Source organism: Nothobranchius furzeri, chromosome 6, assembly GCF_043380555.1.
Source record: "Nothobranchius furzeri strain GRZ-AD chromosome 6, NfurGRZ-RIMD1, whole genome shotgun sequence".
Taxonomy (NCBI): Eukaryota; Metazoa; Chordata; class Actinopteri; order Cyprinodontiformes; family Nothobranchiidae; genus Nothobranchius; species Nothobranchius furzeri.
In genome coordinates this window covers 60,112,417-60,130,520 of record NC_091746.1, presented here as the reverse complement: position 1 = coordinate 60,130,520, position 18,104 = coordinate 60,112,417, and the positions used below count along the sequence as shown (strand labels likewise).

Below are 18,104 nucleotides of genomic sequence, written 5' to 3'. Positions count from 1 at the left end.
GACTGCTTCTATGCGGCGTGGCATGGAGGCAATCAGTGTGTGGCACTGTTGAGGCGTTATGGAGGCCCAGGATGCTTCGATAGCAGCCTTAAGCTCATCCAGAGTGTTGGGTCTTGCGTCTCTTAACTTTCTCTTCACAATATCCCACAGATTCTCTATGGGGTTCAGGTCAGGAGAGTTGGCAGGCCAGTTGAGCACAGTTATGCCATGGTCAGTAAACCATTTACCAGTGGTTTTGGCACTGTGAGTAGGTGCCAGGTCGTGCTGAAAAATGAAATCTTCATCTCCATAAAGCTTTTCAGCAGACTGAAGCATGAAGTGCTCCAAAATCTCCTGATAGCTAGCTGCATTGACCCTGCCCTTGATAAAACACAGTGGACCAACACCAGCAGCTGACATGGCACCCCAGACCATCACTGACTGTGGGTACTTGACACTGGACTTCAGGCATTTTGGCATTTCCCTCTGCCCAGTCTTCCTCCAGACCCTGGCACCTTGATTTCCGAATGACATGCAAAATTTGCTTTCATCTGAATAAAGTACTTTGGACCACTGAGCAACAGTCCAGTGCTGCTTCTCTGTAGCCCAGGTCAGGCGCTTCTGCCGCTGTTTCTGGTTCATAAGTAGCTTGACCTGGGGAATACGGCACCTGTAGCCCATTTCCTGCACACACCTGTACACGGTGTCTCTGGATGTTTCCACTCCAGACTCAGTCCACTGCTTCCGCAGGTCCCCCAAGGTCTGGAATCAGTCCTTCTACACAATCTTCCTCAGGGTCCGGTCACCTCTTCTCGTTGTGCAGCGTTTTCTGCCACACTTTTTCCTTCCCAGACTTCCCACTGAGGTGCCTTGATACAGCTGTAACGGAATCAAAGTGATGTAACTAACCAAAGTTGTATTTTAATACACTGTTAGTAGTTCACTTTTATAAACAGAAGAATAGGCTGTTTTTATCATCAGGGAGTTTAATTAAACACTCTGTATTGACTTTGAGACAAGAAAAGAGAGAGATATGGGATCGTTTGAGAATCTTTAATTTCTGAATTATAAATTCTAAACAATCTACCAGGACTACTCTGTGATGGATGAGAATGGATTCGGATGTTGTGTTGGTGCGTGAGTGTGAGTGTGTGTGTCTGGTTCAGATTCTCTAGGATGACGTAATCGAATCTGGTCGTCTTTGTTATGACTAGGTATCACGAGGCTTATAAAGTGATGACATGAGCCGCTATTTTGCCGTGTACGTACCCAGTGGGGTCTCCCAAGTAGATCAGGAATTGCCAGGTCTGGAAACCTCGGATGTACGGTGGAGCTGTCGGTGCAGCGATCACAACGTTTCAAAGCCCGTCTGGAGGGTTGACCCCGGTACCGTTCAGCGGCGTCAGCAGGTGCTCTTATTTTGAAAGGACGTCGTCTGGTTGTTAAACGACGAAAATCTCCAGTTTCACAGTTCTTAGTTTAAAGAAAACGCATCCGGCCAGGCTGCGCTTGTCTTTAGGACGATGGTGAACAGAACTGAAGTCAAGATGGAACTGACTTAAAATGGCGTTGCCTTGTTTTATATCTCTGAATTGTTGATAAGTTTCAATAAAGTAGATTGGACACTTGAAGTCAACACCAGATTCTCCTGCGGCAGCCGAAAGCTCTGATTGGTTGGAACAATGTGTCATGCGTTTCTATGGAGATGAGGATCAGTATGTCTGCACCGTAGTCCTGGTTTCATTAAACATAATTCATGACATATTTATTTCACAGATCATTCACTTGATTATTGTTGATCAACATCTGTTTTGCTTAATAATTTTAATCACAAATAAAGTACTTTGATTAAGTAAAGCTTCTTCTTCTCCTTCGGACTCTTCTCCTGGAATGTAAACAGTCTGAGGACAACCCGACCTTGGTTTTTCTACACGGTGTTATTGTGCCCAGGGGCCAGCTGTATGGAGTTGAAAACCATGAACTTCATAACCTTACATATCCCCCCTTTTCAAGGTCAATGTGGTCCTTCAAGAGACCACTTGGTCGTTGAACCAACCCAAGTTATGAAGAATCTTGACAACAGAACCGGATGCGATCCCAAGGGAACAGCCATCTGTGGTGAGGTACGAACCCCACGCCGGAGAACAGTCTCGCACACTCCTCAGGAAGAACACAAGTCAGCAGGTTATTAATTATTCCCCATGGAAGCCATAAACGAAGCAACAGCAACTTCATATCCTCACGGGCAATAAAGCAAAGCAGGAGCAAATCTTGAACGTATCCACGAACAGGGTAGTATTCCAATTAAAAATCGATTGTTGTATCCGCAGGCAGGGCAATATTCCAAATAAAAATTGAACTTTGAAAGAGTACTTATCGTAATCCACAAAAAGGGAAGAGCGGGTGACAGTAAACCCAACGAATGAGGCGTCCCAGCAGCCACGCCGGAACCACAGTCGTCCAAGGCCAACGAGCCGGAGCACCACCCAGGAGTAGTCGATGCAGATGACGAGTCACGGATCCACCCCCAGGAAGCAGGATCCTCACAAGCTCAGCAGAGGAGAGAGAGCACAGTGTAGGCACTTCAATGTAGACACGACAAAAGTGCATTTCATGTCATCAAAGAAATAAAAATAATAAAAACCTAACTCTATGAGTGCCTTTTGTACTATGTGTTAGTTTTAAGTGTAACTACCCATTAAGTGAAGAAATGGACGCAGCCCTGACTGTGTAAGATGCAAAAAGGGATGATGCGAGAAGCAGAAAAATGAAAGAAACCCTAACTGGTATCAGTGAATCCTCACTGTAAATACTTGTGTCAGGACAGGGGCAAAATTGGTTATAGCCCCGTAGGATAAATCAAAGAATTGATAATCACAAACATAATATTCACCGTAAAAATCAACTGATCAAAGGTACTATAAAAAAAACAGAAATGTAAATCAGTACTAAAATGTAAATCAGTGGTTAGTAATCATGTTCATGTTAATGTACCCTTAAGGAATGGTGATTAGTAAAGATTAAAAAAAAAACAAAATTTTGGACAACAGCACTATGTGGCCTAACCCACTCACTGTTACCTGGCCTTTCACCTGACTCCAGGAGCCCACAGCACGTCCATGTCAACACACCTTAAGTCTGCACGTGACGTATAACAGGAAAGACAACCATGCACACCCACAAATAAACAAGTTTGTGTAATCAAAGATAGAAATCTGTGGAACCAACAAGTCAGGTAACCGGGATCCTCCCGCCTCTACGTCGCAGATGCCGGCAGAGGAGGAGGAGGAGGAGGCTGTGGAGAGGAACTCACCGTCCCTGGCACAGCAGCCCGGGCCGGCGGTCCATCGCGACGCGGTTCCATGGACCGAGCCAGGCGTCCATTTACATCATCGAGCGATGTTCTCATTAACGTCAATGCGGCGGAGAACCGACGGTGTTGGAAAATGAACATAGTCCAAATCAAGCAGATGTTTATGCCTATAATGAATATCACCACAGAGTCGGCGGAGGACCAGGAGTAAGACACTGGTCGAAACCGAAGGTCGGAATCCGACGACAGCTCACGCAACACTTTGTTCACCACACCCACGCGAACCACGGTCGGACCCTCGAACGCCACCCGAACCACCGTCGCTGGGGAAAGAGCAAAAGAGATGTTATCATAGAAAGTGGAGGACTCCACTACAGACCTATGCTCACCAGGATCCAAGTGATATAGAGAGACTTCACCCACGTGGACCGTTGCACCCCGGGGAACCTTCACCCACAAGGTCGCAGATGGTAGGTCCACCTTAGTAGATACCGAACCCTCAAAGCAAACTTCAGCATCACTAGCAGGGGTATTGAGCAACCAACGGTCGCCAACGATAACAGCTTTACTGCTCACCACACGCGAACGCGGAGTCACCGTCATAGGGCATTTAGATGTATCCGACAACTCATCAACGCCACACACGACAACAGCCTCCCGATGTATAAAAGGCGTGCCAGGGCACATAAAGTGCAGACCACGGTTGAGAGAACACGCGCTCAAGTCCGGTACCAACCTGACGTGGGGCGCGCGGTCCTGATACGCAATGACCGGAGGCGTATGCAACTTGACATGAGAGTGGTGAACCCAGTTACCGACATTCACTACATCTTTCAACCTATAGATGTTCCGCGGAGAAACCACAGGTAAGTTTATGAGGAAGGCTAGCTCTCCCGCCTCCGGAATGACGGATAAAGGAATAGCACTGCCCAACGAGAAGCCGAGGTGAACCTGTAGCGTAATCGGGGCCTCAGAGGTCACCCTAGCAATCGCAGCCCGGACCATGTCTTGTGACACTAGGTAAGGAGGGATCCTCCCCATAAGGAGAAGGTCGATGGAGGCGCTCACGTCCCGACCATAGTCCGCCAAACAAGCCGTCAGCATCTGCATATGACCATAATCAACCTCCACAAACGAACGCAACTCATTCACGGCGGCCGTTGTCTTACGCAAAATGTTACTGTGGGTGTTCAGCACCCTCTAGTTGCAGCGCGTCTCTGTCTCCTAACGCCATAACTGATGGATTGTTAGATCCTTTTCCGGTTTTACCGAACCGCATGAAGGCGCAGCTCGCCATCCGTCTGAGTTCCCTCATGGGCGTGGTGTCTGTGTCCACCGTACCCATGTATGAGCTGTAGTGGGCATGCTGATTTTCGAGGAATAAAGCCTTAAAACTTTTATCCTCCTCCATCCCATCCTTGCATTCTGTACCAAAGTACGCGTTGAATAGGCGTTGATAATAGACTTGCGGGTCTTCAGCGCGACCCTGTTTGACTGATAAGGCTAGCTGTAAGCCAGGCCGCTGTGTGTTGTAGGTGTACTCCTGCCGAACCACCTGTTCTAGCTTCTCGTAGTCATCCCCAATGTCGTTACGCTTGCGATCAATGAGCGAACCCACGCCATCGGAGCTCAGTCTTATCACAAAGATCTTGTCCTCCATGGACATTCCCGGACACCGCCTGAAGTGGTGCCGGAGGTCGCTCAGGTACGCATCAACCGGGTACGAAGTATCCGGCTTAGGGCTGAAGTTTTTCACGCTCCGAGACATCCTGTAGATGTCCGGCTGAGGATAACCACGGTACACGTCAGGTGGAGGAGGCCCATATGGGCTAGGTGGCACCGGATGATGACCCTGACCTCTGCCAACCCCATCGGATGCGCCCCTACCCGCCGGTGGAGCAGCGTCCACGATGTAATGGGTCGGATGTGATGGTGATGTCCGAGAGGTCGAAGGCCGTTCGTCTTTCAGGGCAGACGGTCCCGCCTGCCGTGCCTTCGCAAGCTCCAGTTCTTTCTTCAGATTCGCTACCTCAGCTTTAAGCTCAGTCGCTTCCTGGTGTAGTGCAAAGTTCTCATTCACCACCATGTCCCGCTCCTGCGCCATCTGGGTCTTGGCACGGAACGCCATGTCTCTATCAGTCTCCGCTACCACCAGCTGGTTGACGATCGTGTCCCGTATACCTACCTCTTTCTCCCACAAATGCGACAGCAGGACTGAGAAATCCACCAAGACAGTCGTGCGTTCTTTTGTTCCAAGAGCCTTACCCGATGTGGGAACACGGCTCACGGTAGTCCCAAGTAACTCCAGCAGGTCATCAGTGGATCTCCCCCCCAGACCTTCCTCATATTGATGTTCTCTCAAAGTCGCCTCTCCAACTACACTTTCCACGGCATAAATCACCTGGCGTCCCAGTGAGCCAGGATTCGCTTCTGCGGCAGACATCTTCAAGTAAAATGTCTAAAGAAGAAGTATTGACAAGTAAAAGTGGTGAAAGGAATAACTGTAATGTAGTATTTATTTTATTTAATCCCGGCCAGGCCAAAACTGTTTAGTAATGCCAAAATGCCAAACGCCTCTGACCTGCCCAAAATGGCCGGTCGAGCTACGTGTCGGGCCACCCAAGATGGCGGAGTTGTGCGCATGCGCTCTCCGTCACACGACGTTACCCCCGTAGCAGAAATACGACTCTAAGCACCGCAACGTGTTTTAGAACCGCCGCTAACGTTACCTTAAAGTACTCCGTACCGGAAGGTTTAGCGGATTAAAGGACGCAGTCTGGGAACAGCCGATTCATTCAGAAATTTATTTGTGAACCCTCTTGCTTGAGGGTGTCAATGATGGCCTTCTGGACAGCAGTCAGGTCGGCAGTCTTACCCATGATTGCGGTTTTGAGTAATGAACCAGGATGAGTTTTTAAAAGCCATGGCGATCTTTTGCAGGTGTTGAGTTAATTAGTTGATTCAGATGATTAGGTTAATAGCTCGTTTAGAGAACCTTTTCATGATATGCTAATTTTTTGAGATAGGAATTTTGGGTTTTCATGAGCTGTATGCCAAAATCATCAATATTAGAAACAATAAAAGGCTTGAACTACTTCAGTTGTAATGAATCTAATATGAGTCTAATGTTTATCAGTACATTACAGACAATAATGAACTTTATCACAATATGCTATTTTTTTGGAAGAACCTGTATATATATATATATATATATATATATATATATGTTTACATGTGTGATTGTGTATGTATTGTATTTAATAAGCTAAATGATTATCGACATTGGTCCACATATTTCTATGGCGCATCCTTACGTCTTACTGGGAGCAGCAGTAGCTCAGCAGGCTGAGGGGGTTGTCCAATTATCGGAAGATTGCAGGTTCGATCCCAGGCAAGACACTTAACCCACCTTGCCTGCTAGTGGTGATCGGAGGGACTGGTGACACCTGTGCTCGGCAACCTCGCGTCTGTCAGTGTGCCCCAGGGCAGCTGTGGCTACATCGTATCTCATCACCATCACTGTGTGAATGGATGAATGATACACTGTAGTGTAAAGCGCTTTGAAGTCCTTACTCAGAGATGCGCTATACAAGTGCAAGTCATTTATCATTTAAATTCTAAGCAAAGCCAACGAGCCCACCTTGGTGGTTCTGACTGACCCATCAAACATCTGGTGAAGCTCCTGACCCACATGAGGGAAACCTCCTCAGCTGTGACAAAAAAAAACCCTCTTTCAAATGTTAAGTAGATTTTATGTTACTGATCGATGCATTTATGACCAAGCATTTTGTGATTTCACTTGTACTTAATATATGGTAGGATTTTTATAACAAATTAAATGCAAAAACCAGTGGACATCGAGGTAAATGATCTACTTTGAAGGGGGTGGTGCCTCACCATAAAGTGAGTGATGTTGGATGAAACAAGACAAAAATGCAAACCTTCTGATTTAGATGTTTATGAAATGGATAACTTGTGGGTAACAAAGATGTTCTAAATTATGAAACGATAAGGTGCAATGGTGTGGTGGGTTCTTGCTTAAAATCAAAAGCTGTGCACCCACCGTGTTTATTGTACTCTAAATGTACATTAAAAAATGACCAGCCCATGCCCTAGAACCATTATTAAAGTAAACGCACATTCTGACTTTACTTTCCTTTTGCTTTACATAGAGGAGTGGCATGAGTGTGAATAAATTCAAAATGCTAGATTTAGCAGAAAGTAAGATCCTGAAGTCCAGCAAATTTAAACAAGTGTGTGGAAGCCTGTTGGTGTGTGTGGACGAGCACCGCATCTCGTCTAGAAATGAGAAAACTGAAGATTAACATCTGGAGACGAGGTCTTTTCTTACATTAAGTTACAGCTCACACACACTCACACACACACACTCTAGTTTAGTGTCATTTCTGCATGTCGGTTCTTCAGCTGCTAACTTTTCTGGATGTTTGAATGAATCGTTAAAATAAACAATTGAAAGCTTTGGGATATCCTAAAATAAGTTTTAATGACAGGGTCATCAGAGGTCATGCACGCTGCAAATAACTGCATGCAGGTTCTTATGGTAACCCATCCAAGCACTTTTTATTTTATTAATAGTCATTAACACACACACACACACACACAGCAGCTTCATCAGAGGAGCTCGCGTCCTCGACTTTTGAAGGTGGAGTATTTATATGGAGAGCCATTCGTACGTCACAGGAAGCTAAAGTCTGCCATGGCCGCCTGCAACACTAACCTGGTGAAGAGTTAAGTGGATTGATTATCAACTTCATATATATTTTATATATTTATAGAATTTTCTTCTCTCACTTGCTTGCTCACTCACTCATTCGGTTTGAATCAAGCTTGCTCTCTTTAGGTTTTGTTTACAACGTAACAAATATGGTGACGGGCCTGAAATTACAATCACCATAACAAACTCAGAAAATAGAAGAGGGGTGGAAAGGAGGGCCAGTCTGTCCGTCACTGACAGGTGCAGCACAGAGGACACAGTCTGCTTGATGCTCGGACATCAAAGAGGAGGCGGCGGAGGCTCCCTCCCCGAAGAGCTGCTCTCTCTAAGCTGAAGGTTCTCCAGCGCCACGTCTAAAGGCATGATATCCACGCAGCCCATGGCTCCGAAGTCGGCGAAGTCTCGGCGCTCTTCCTCGTCAGAGGAGCTCTCTTCGTGCATTAGAGTGGACAGAAGCAGCTCCTGGACAAACAAGCTGCGGTCAGCACGCTCTCCTTCAAGAAGCTGCCGCTCTCCTTCGGACATCTTGGGTTCATTCAACCTGAAAAACGACATCGACAAACACCGGCTCATCAACACACTTCCACGTGGAACCAGGCCATGATAAGACTTGGCTAGGGATGACACTTTCCTCATAAAAACCTTATCGGGCCTTGTAAAGACGATGAAAAAAGGGTTCCTATAAACTGAAGTCTGCAGACAGCAGAGCCAGCAGCTTTACAATGATCAATATTATTATCAATCTGATTTTGATCAGTAGTTTAGGTATTCATCATTTGTCTCACGCTCTACAAGGACTTGCTGTATAATAAATGAACAGGCTTAGTCTGCAGGACACAAACATGATACATCCAGCATCAAGTCTGTGGTTTTTTTTATCTTTATAGTTGGAGCAAGGAAAGTGTGCATCATTTAAATAACCACCAAAATGTTATGGATTGTTTTGAAAACATGAACATTTACCCTGGCCTAAACACGTTCAGGACGGTGACCTCAACAAAGAGTCAGGATAACAAAGATGGTAGTCAGACCCATCTAACCCAACAGCTTCGTATAACGTACTGTGTGTGCAGCATTCGTTAGTATTTTATTAGATATATACACACACTCGTAGGAGATACGGTCGGCAGATGGCCGATATGCAACGATCATTTTTACAGGACAATTTCCGTTACCAACATCTACATGTTTTCCACCTTGTTTTTGTGCTAAAATGTCACTAATGACATCAGATGATGAATGAAGATAATATTGAGATCATCATCTGTGCCCCAAAGTCAGAGACTCTCTTGGTCAGCTTTCTTCTCACACCAAAACCTCTGTCAGGAATCTTGGCATGACCTTTGACCCAGCTCTCACCCTGGATTCTCATGTCAGTTCTCTTGTTCGCTCTTCCTTCTTCCATCTCAGGAACATTGCTAAGCTGAGTCCCATTCTGTCCCGCTCTGAACTTGAGACAGTTCTCCACACCTTCATCTCCTCACGCTTAGACTACTGTAACTCTCTTTTCACGTGTCTGAGCAGAACCTCCCTGAACCGTCTACAAGTGGTTCAGAATGCCTGTGCTCGGCTTCTGACCAAGTCCTCCAAACACGCCCACATCACCCCGCTTCTCCTCCAGCTTCACTGGCTGCCAGTCAACTTCAGGGTTCATTTCAAGATCCTGGTTCTGGTCTATAAGGCCTTACATGGACGAGCACCATCTTACATTGGTGATATTCTTAGTCCTTACACCCCCAGCAGGTCCTTGAGGTCCAGTGATCAAAGCCTACTGGTTGTGCAGCGCCAGGCTAAAGACCAAAGGTGACAGATCATTTGCTGCTGTGGCCCCCAGACTCTGGAACTCTCTCCCCCTGAGCCTGAGATCAGTGGACTCCTTCAAAAAGCAGCTGAAGACTCACCTGTTCAAGCTGGTTTTGCATGACCTCCGTCTCCACCCTCCTTTCTACTGATTTCCTCCATCCATTTCCTTGCATTTTTTAATCACATTATTTTTTCTCATTTTTGTTATATATTTTTTATTTATTTTTATTGTTTTTTAAATTCTTCTTCTCTAGATATCGCGACTAGCACCCCGTATGCCATTGCCACGAGCTCATCAAAGCAGGTTTTCAGCAGTTGGTCCACAACCTTTATGTTGAAGCCGGAAAAAAAAGGTAAACATGCTGGTTTTTCAGGCGATAAATCTTTTCTAAAGCTGCAATTTTTTAAAGTTGTTCATACGTGTGTAATGTTGCTTTAGTAATAGTGTTTGTTATTCGGTTTCAGAACGGTGAAGGTCCTAACCAACCTTGAGGCTTATATCATCATTTTTTAAATTAGTCCCTGTAATACCGTTCACCGCAGTAAACTGTGGAGGATGCTAGGCGGTATTTAAATTTGGTTACCGCCAAAGCCTAATGTCAACAATAAGGTTGGGTGATTGGATGAATTTAACTACCATCAGCAACATTCCGAGCTTTCACCCATCATTTAGGAGCAATTACTACATAGTTCTAAAAACCAAACACATTAAACTAATGTTGAAACTGTGATACATCATTAAAATCAGCCATTGATTCATTCCTTTATGTAGTAGAGTACAACCACTCTACTGGGGATTTATTCATGTAGAATCAAAACAGCAAAGATGCTCTAGAAACATCTCCTATCAAAGTATCTGACCCCAAAGCTGCACAAGAACATGTCAGACCACAGACAAGATAAGTTTCATCTACACGTTGAGCTTTAGTTTGCATGACTCTAAAATTGTGCCGGTATGAGTGTGTGACTGGAGACCTATCCAAGATAACTTCTGTCCAGAACCACCCCAAGACCCTACTGAAGTGGGTGGGTGGATGGATGTATTAAAGTCGCCACTAGCTTGATGTTTGTTAGCTGCCTCAGAAGAGGTCGACCTAAAATTTACAAACTAACAGGAGCGACACTGCCACCTACTGTGGTGGAGTGGAACCGAATCACCCGAAATCACGTCCCTTTAGCACTTGTTATCTGAGACCAGACAGCCGGATAAAAAAAGGACCTAGATGAGTCGCTCCACTTAACTGTCCTCACTCACCTTGCTAATAGGAACTGGGAGCTGTGGGACGAGGAAGCAGGATTGCTTTCACCCAAACTGTTGGTGTTGGCGGTTGCCGTGGTGGGCGGAGGGATTGTGGAGCCAGTGTTGCTTGGATTGTTGCCGCGTCTTGCCGCATGCCGACCCGTCTCTACTTGCTGCCGCGCCGCCTGAGCCTGCTGCCGCTCCAGCTGCAGTTGCATCTGGAGCTGCTGGAGCTGTGAGGCTGAAGGCCCGGACGAGTTGATCTGCCCCCCCGCGGCCCGCCGTACACCTGACAGCTGAGACAACAACTCTGGGAGACACGAGAGCAGGTTGGTTGTTTTTAATGAATCATAAAATTTAGTTAAGCGTGTTTCTATTTCCTCTCCAAGACATCAAGTAGTGATTAACGTTGTACTGAACAATATTTCTAGGCCTCACCTGCGATTGGGTCCATTGTCTCCCTGTTACTGGGGGTGTAGGAGGAGCTCTGTGCTGAGGAGGATGAAAGTCCTCCCGTGGAGCTGCCAGTAAAGTGCATGTTTGTCCGTCGTGCTCGGGGGCCACCCAGCCCTCGTCCAGGGTGAAACATCCTGCGTACGTGTCGGACACTACTGGACTCATCGTAAAAGGGAGCTGTTAAGGTTTAATCCAGCCGCAGTTAAATGAACAACTTATTGCACCAATCAGGAAAGTGCAAAGGCAAAAGGATATTAAATCTCGTGGTGCTCTGTGTTCAAGAGTGAGGTGAGCCGTAAAGTCATCAGTGACGTGGTTGGGATCTCCTCCCGGCAAAGCAGCGCAGATCGGGCAGATCTGAGAGGAGACATCAGGGAACATCCTCAGTCTGACGCATCAAAACTCAGATGGTGTGTGTGCTCACTAATGGCACCGGGAAACAAACAATTCACTTGAAACAATTACATTTTTAAAAACGTTACTGTGGCCAAAGAAACAGTTAAGTTATTAAACTGGAAAGATCTTCCATCTCTACAGACGGATCTAGAACTGTTAGAAATGTTCTGGAAATGTTTTTAAACACACACTGGATTTATGTGAAGGCCGACATCTTTGACCTCTCAATTCCTCTCAAATACAGTTTGTTTGAATTCTCAAGTTCATTTAAGCCGAATGGAAAAATTGCCCTCCCACAGGTGACCATGACGACGGATTGAAAACAAAACTATCTCACTAGCATCTTTCACAAGAAGGTAGGAGAAAATATGGCCTTTTCATAGTTCTTCAGTTTTCTTTTTCCAGAATGTTTTAGGTGTGCCCTGGTCCTCCAGATCCCCTATCCCGCATGTTTTAGTTGTTTCTCTGCTCCAACGCACACGACTTTAATCAGGTGATTAACAGGCTCCTGTAGAGCTGGACAAGCTGCTGAACAGGTGAAACCACTGAATCAGTTGTGTTGGAGCAGGGAAACAAGTAAAACATGCCGGGTAGGGCCTCTCAAGGATGGGAGTTGGGCACACCTGTTTTAGTTGTTTCCCTGCTCCAACGCACACGGCTTTAATCAGGTGATTAACAGGCTCCTGTAGAGCTGGACAAGCTGCTGAACAGGTGAAACCACTGAATCAGTTGTGTTGGAGCAGGGAAACAAGTAAAACATGCCGGGTAGGGCCTCTCAAGGATGGGAGTTGGGCACACCTGTTTTAGTTGTTTCCCTGCTCCAACGCACCCGATTCTGTGGTTTTATGTGTTCCACAGCTCATCCTGCTCTGCAGAAACTTGTTAATCACCTGCTGACTAGTCAGGCGAGTTGGAGCAGGGAAACAACTAAAACATAATGGATAAGATTGGGCACCCATGATCCAAACAGTTCATTTAAAAAATGTCAAATGTGTCTTGTTTTGTCCTCTACTTGCATTGTTTGAGGATTCAGTGAGTTTTTTGAAAGGAACAAGTAATAATTCATTGAGTCACCTTGTCGGTACAAAATAATGATCTTCAGCACTTAGCTTGCTAAATGGAAACAGGTATAAATGGTTTTGCAACAGGCTGTAGGTCACAGTGTTAAGCCTGACGTGTAAGTCTCAATCAGCTCCGCGTGAGAAAGACACGCATCGATGGAGACATTTTAACTTCGGACTTCTCCGTCACCTGGGGAGTCAAAGCAAGTCCCCACCAGGACAACAGAGGGCGCAGCGCTGTTCTGGCGTATCCTCTCACGTCCGGTCCAAGATAGTGCATTTACTATCATGTTTATATTGGGTTTTTTGTATTATGAGACTTTTTAACATGGTTGGATTTGTCCCTCGTTCTCCCCCACCTTTTCATGCGCTCGCCACCTCTAAACTCACACTTATGATCAATTTCATCCATTAGTAAAACGCTTGCTGCGTATCTTTATGCTCCTTTTTTCCCCCATGGTATTCTTTAAGTTGCTCCATGTCTGCTGCTAGATATCTTCCGCTCTCTTTATTTTTTTTTTGAGCAGCAATGGCGTTGCTGTTGGCTAATTTAAAGGATGCAGTGTCCTGGCCAATCACAACCTTGCACTCTCTATCTCGTTTGATGGATATTTAGAAAAGTGGGCTCAACTCGGTTCGTCCTTGCACATCTGTTTGTCTCTGCACTGTCACAGACAGAGAAGCATAAATGAGGCTTTACGAAGGGGTTCAATTAATGTCTCTGTCAAAACGTCTCTTATGTGTCGCTGAAGCAGGTTAATCACTTGTGCCGAGGGCCTTTTTTATACTTGGCACTGGGCCATCAGATTAAAAAATGAATTATTTGAAAATGACCAGGTGAAAGGACGGGACCATTTTTTTTAAAGCAGCAAATGATTTCAGAAAGCCAGGAGAAATATTCCACTTTACAGATTTAAAAAGACTACAAGAAAAACTTATACGAAACTTATAGAATACGAAGAAATGAGCTCGTTTCCAGACATCTCTGCAGCACAAAGGGGGAGCAGGGAGCAATTTCAGTTGACTAAATGGCATTAAAAATAGTGAAAGTTAAAAAAAAATGTTTCTTTCCAACTGATGACCTGAAAATAGAGCAGATCAGAGGGAGGTGGAGGATAGCTGCAATGCCTGAGCTGCTGATAAATAACAAGTGTACTCACCACCTCTGTGGAAGTCTCCGAATGCTCCGAGGTGACGTGCTCCTGTAGGGACGTCTCTGTGAAGCCCATTTTGCCACAGTAAGGACATGTGAAAGACTGAGGCTGTTCTACTGAAAACGTGTCTCCTCCATAATACAAGTCTGCGGGCAAAGATCAACAATCAGCTGTTTTAAATGTATTTGAAGTAGATAACTTTGTGATTACGATGAATCAGTAAACGATCAGTAGCTGTTACCAGCTGGGGTGCTCTTACCATAGTCTACTCTAGTTAATATACACTGCATGGGGTGCTCTGTTGTGTGTCGCGTTGTAGTAGCCCCGCTCTCGTAGCACGACGCACACAAGTCGTAGTCGTAGCAAATTAAACACTTGAACCGCCGTCCTCTAAAGTTGCCCTTTAAACACGCATCACAGCTCACACCTGCAGAAAGAAAAGAGCAAAGGAACTCAAATCAATCCTGTGGGCCCGACAATTAAGCCACAAATTCCTCACAACTCTATCAGTGAGAAGGCAATCTTTATCTGAAAACCAGTTTCACTTCCATGAGCATGTGCTTTTGGACCTGAACCAACACACGAGTGCCAGCAATGAAGGTCCCTGGCACTGCCGTTCATTTCACCAGCAGCTCAGAGGCGTGCCACAAACATCTGAAAGGTGTTTTCATTACAGCCCTTGTTATTCATGTAGAAAACAGCACACACACTCACGGGTAGCTCACTGTTCCTGGTTACAGCTACATTTACAAAAAATGCACTTCGAATGAAAGATTGTACTGTAAAAGGAGGGGAAAAGGCAGAATTGCCATTCAAACACTGGTTTACTTTTGTTGGAAAGTGTAAATGCTTTATATAAGAGGCAACATATGAAATATCTTAAATTGGACGACATAATCTTAACCATCAACAGCATTTGCAAAAATAAGCAGCTGACCTGAACAGACAACTCTACTAGTCTGCAGCTTTCTTTGTGGACTTCATGTTCAGTTGTTTTGTTAAAAGTTTAATAAAAGGTTTACAAAGAGAGATGGAGTGTACATGTTAAACATAACTGCCCCCTTTTCTTGGGCCAAGACGTGTGTTGTCTGGACTAAAGTGTATTCTGACCACTAGAAGGAACAGGTTGCCAAGTAACTGTGTTTTTAAGTTGAAAGTTGTGACCTCTGGCTTTTAGGGGCTAATAAACCTCAGTCTGGACAGCGACCAAATAAAACTCAACCCAAAAATACATGATCCAGTTAAAAGTCCCTTAACTTAACCCTGAGTTTAGCTCGCACCTCACTTAGTGGTTGACCTGTGGCCAAAGGCCTCAGACTTTCTGTTTTGTTCGTGACAGTGCACTCCAGCAACAGTGTGTGTTACATGGTACAGCATGCTGCTAATTTCACAGCTACTGAGTCAAAAATTAAACTAAACAAAGTCCAGACTTAAGAAGAAGGTAACAAATTTAAGAATACAACACAATTTATAGTTCATTATGAGACGGACATGGCATAAATAGCATCGACTTACAACTGAAACGAGGGGTCTATGTATGCATTCTTTAGCCTGCTACCTAGCCATGCTAGCGCAAGTTAACGTAGCAAAAGCTAACCGCTAACCCTCCGCTCTACTGCGGTATCATTGAGAACAGGTTGACTGCTTTTAAATTACTAAGCATAACACACATACGAACACTAAATATGCTCCCAGCGCTGACAAATAATAAGGAACGAGCCCGGAAAAAGGCGGGACAACACATTCTGACTGAAGTAAGCAGTTAGCAGAGCTAGCCAACGAGCTAGTTAATGATTAGGTAAAGTAGACACCGTTCCAGTCGCTCTGGCTCCGTTTGTCAACTCACCCTCATGTCGGGACATCCTACAAACAGCGACACGGCCCCTCTTCGGGCTCCCCAGTGCGCTGAACAAAGAATGACACAGTTTATGGGACTATTTACTGGAAAATCCTTCACCCTCGTCTTTTTTCAAGCAAGATGGATCCCCAGAAGCTTACAGTTCGTTCTGCTTCCCGTCCCAGAGTGTCACTTATGGCTGAATGCTTCTGGTGAACGACAGATGGCGCTGTCCGATGACGATAAAACCGCTCTGCATGGATAATAAGTGCCCTGGAATTTGACTTACAGGCCGAACGCTGCACGATAAATGTCAAAGCAAAAGTCCACAGTTATCTTAAAATTAAGGTTTGTTTTTTTAAAATAACTTTTTTAAGTTTTGAAAGAACATAATCAATCAAAAACAGAAGTGAATTACCCCACTGTGGGATTAATGAATTCTATTCCACAGTTTTATGGGACATCAACAAGAGAATTACTAGCACTTTACCTGATGGCCTCATTTTTAAATTACCACGTAATCAAACAATAAAAACATTTACACCTTAGACTTAGTAGAAGAAAAATAATACATTTTATATGGCTACTCTCAAGATAAATGTCAGGAGGTGCTGCACAAGAAGAAAAAGGGAAAAATTACTTCTACTACTTTTACTATAATTATTATTAATATTATTGTTGTTATTAATAATGTGTGTGTGTGTGTGTGTGTGTGTGTGTGTGTGTGTGTGTGTGCGTGCGTGCGTGCAATGGTAAAATCAAACTATCAAGAGATACACAACACTACCATTGACCATTCATGTGTGTATTACGTAACAACAGGAGTTTGTACAAATTCGGGAAACATGACAAAGAAGAAAATTCTCAGACTAAATGTTCTAAATATGTATTATTTATATTGCTATTGAAAAATTATTTGTACTTTTCTTTGTTTTAATGCACTTTTGAGCATTAAAACAAACATATTCTAAATAAAGGAATGCAATTGTAACATTTTGGATGTGGTCACAGATAATAAACTGTCAATAAAATATGAAAGGTATCCAACAAAATATAATGTTCCATCAAACAATGAATTATCAATATTATTGGACCTTTAATATCTGATTGACTCTGGAAATAGGTACTTTGGACAGCCAGGGAACCAACACTTATTATGAATTTGACACAGAAGCATAAATACAGTTTATAAAATCTATTTATTGCAATATTTCTACAGCCAATGGTTACACAGAATAACTGAAGGTAAATGATTATTCAAGATAATATCAACTGAAACACTCTCATGAAACATGATCGTGGATGTTATCAAGAGTGTAATTAAGAGTCCTAGACCTTAGGGGTGGACAAGTCAGGGAGTGCGGGTATGGACCTCATTTCCACATTCCTGTGGCAACCTGCCCCCCAATTTTATCTGCACCTTAATCACTTCCACCAACGACATTCCACGCACACACTTAGGGCCTTGGGAGTGAGCACATCCAACGGCATTTGGCAGGGGGATTTCTCAGCCTCATCCCAAGTGCCGGTGCCCACTTCCAATTTTAAACTGCACTTAGACACTGAGGGCTGTGGGTGTAAGTGGGGTGGTGCGGTGGCATCAGCTGGCATAGGCCAGATGATGCCCGCACTGCCCGTTCACCACAGCCATGGAATACACCTCATCACCACGCACTAACTCTATATTGGAGCAGGCGGAGGGAGACTAGGGGTCTTAGCACACCTCTGTTGTTGCTTGGCTTCCTGGGGCTGGAGGCTAGGAGGGGGATCTAGCCGTCTGGTTGGGGTCTGAGGTGGTGGGTTGCTGTGCTCAGTGTTGGGCGGGGGAGCCTGCTTATCAGCACCCCAGCAGAAAGGGTCGAACTCTGGGAACCAGTAATGGTTGTACCCCATGTGCAGCAGTTCCGGGACCAGAGTGAATAGGGTGTGTATGGGGAGCATGAGTGGGTGTCCAGCGTGCCTTTATGTAAGTTTTTGGTTGTATGTGTACGTGTGAGCATGAGGGAGGGAGTGTGTGACTGTGTTTGTGTATAACTGTATATGTCAGGTGGGGCCTTTGACTCCTCCCTTCTACTGGGATGTCTTTTGATGATATAGATCTTCGTCTCCCCTCTCCCTGCCACACCTGGT

The 18,104-nt window shown here is 44.9% G+C and overlaps 2 protein-coding genes across 3 annotated transcripts in view; both read right to left on the bottom strand.

Annotated features, from left to right (window-relative positions):
- LOC107373312 (homeodomain-interacting protein kinase 4-like) overlaps window positions 1–18,104 on the bottom strand; it is a 745,746-nt gene that overhangs the window by 413,119 nt on the left and 314,523 nt on the right. The gene's annotated exons all lie outside the window — the stretch shown is intronic.
- Window positions 7,235–16,213, bottom strand: kcmf1 (potassium channel modulatory factor 1). Of its 2 annotated transcripts, XM_015942958.3 has the most exons (8): window positions 16,136–16,213; window positions 15,984–16,042; window positions 14,397–14,564; window positions 14,144–14,283; window positions 11,782–11,883; window positions 11,509–11,692; window positions 11,086–11,380; window positions 7,235–8,568 (listed from the first exon to the last, which is right to left on the bottom strand). In XM_015942958.3, exons 2-8 carry the CDS (start codon window positions 15,997–15,999, stop codon window positions 8,307–8,309), a joined length of 1,167 nt encoding a protein of 388 aa, XP_015798444.3. In that variant the 5' UTR covers window positions 16,000–16,042; window positions 16,136–16,213; the 3' UTR covers window positions 7,235–8,306. The 2 variants fall into 2 exon arrangements, with proteins under 2 accessions (XP_015798444.3, XP_015798443.3); XM_015942957.3 differs by having other exon boundaries at window positions 15,984–16,188.

Bases quoted from the DNA above. Each gene is read 5' to 3' on its own strand.
- kcmf1 (XM_015942958.3), bottom strand. The intron at 11,884-14,143 runs GTGAGTACACTT...GTCTCCTCTCAG, and splicing joins CGGAGACTTCCACAGAGGTG to ATCTGCCCGATCTGCGCTGC. The intron at 8,569-11,085 runs GTGAGTGAGGAC...GTCGTTTTTCAG, and splicing joins TCCCAGTTCCTATTAGCAAG to GTTGAATGAACCCAAGATGT.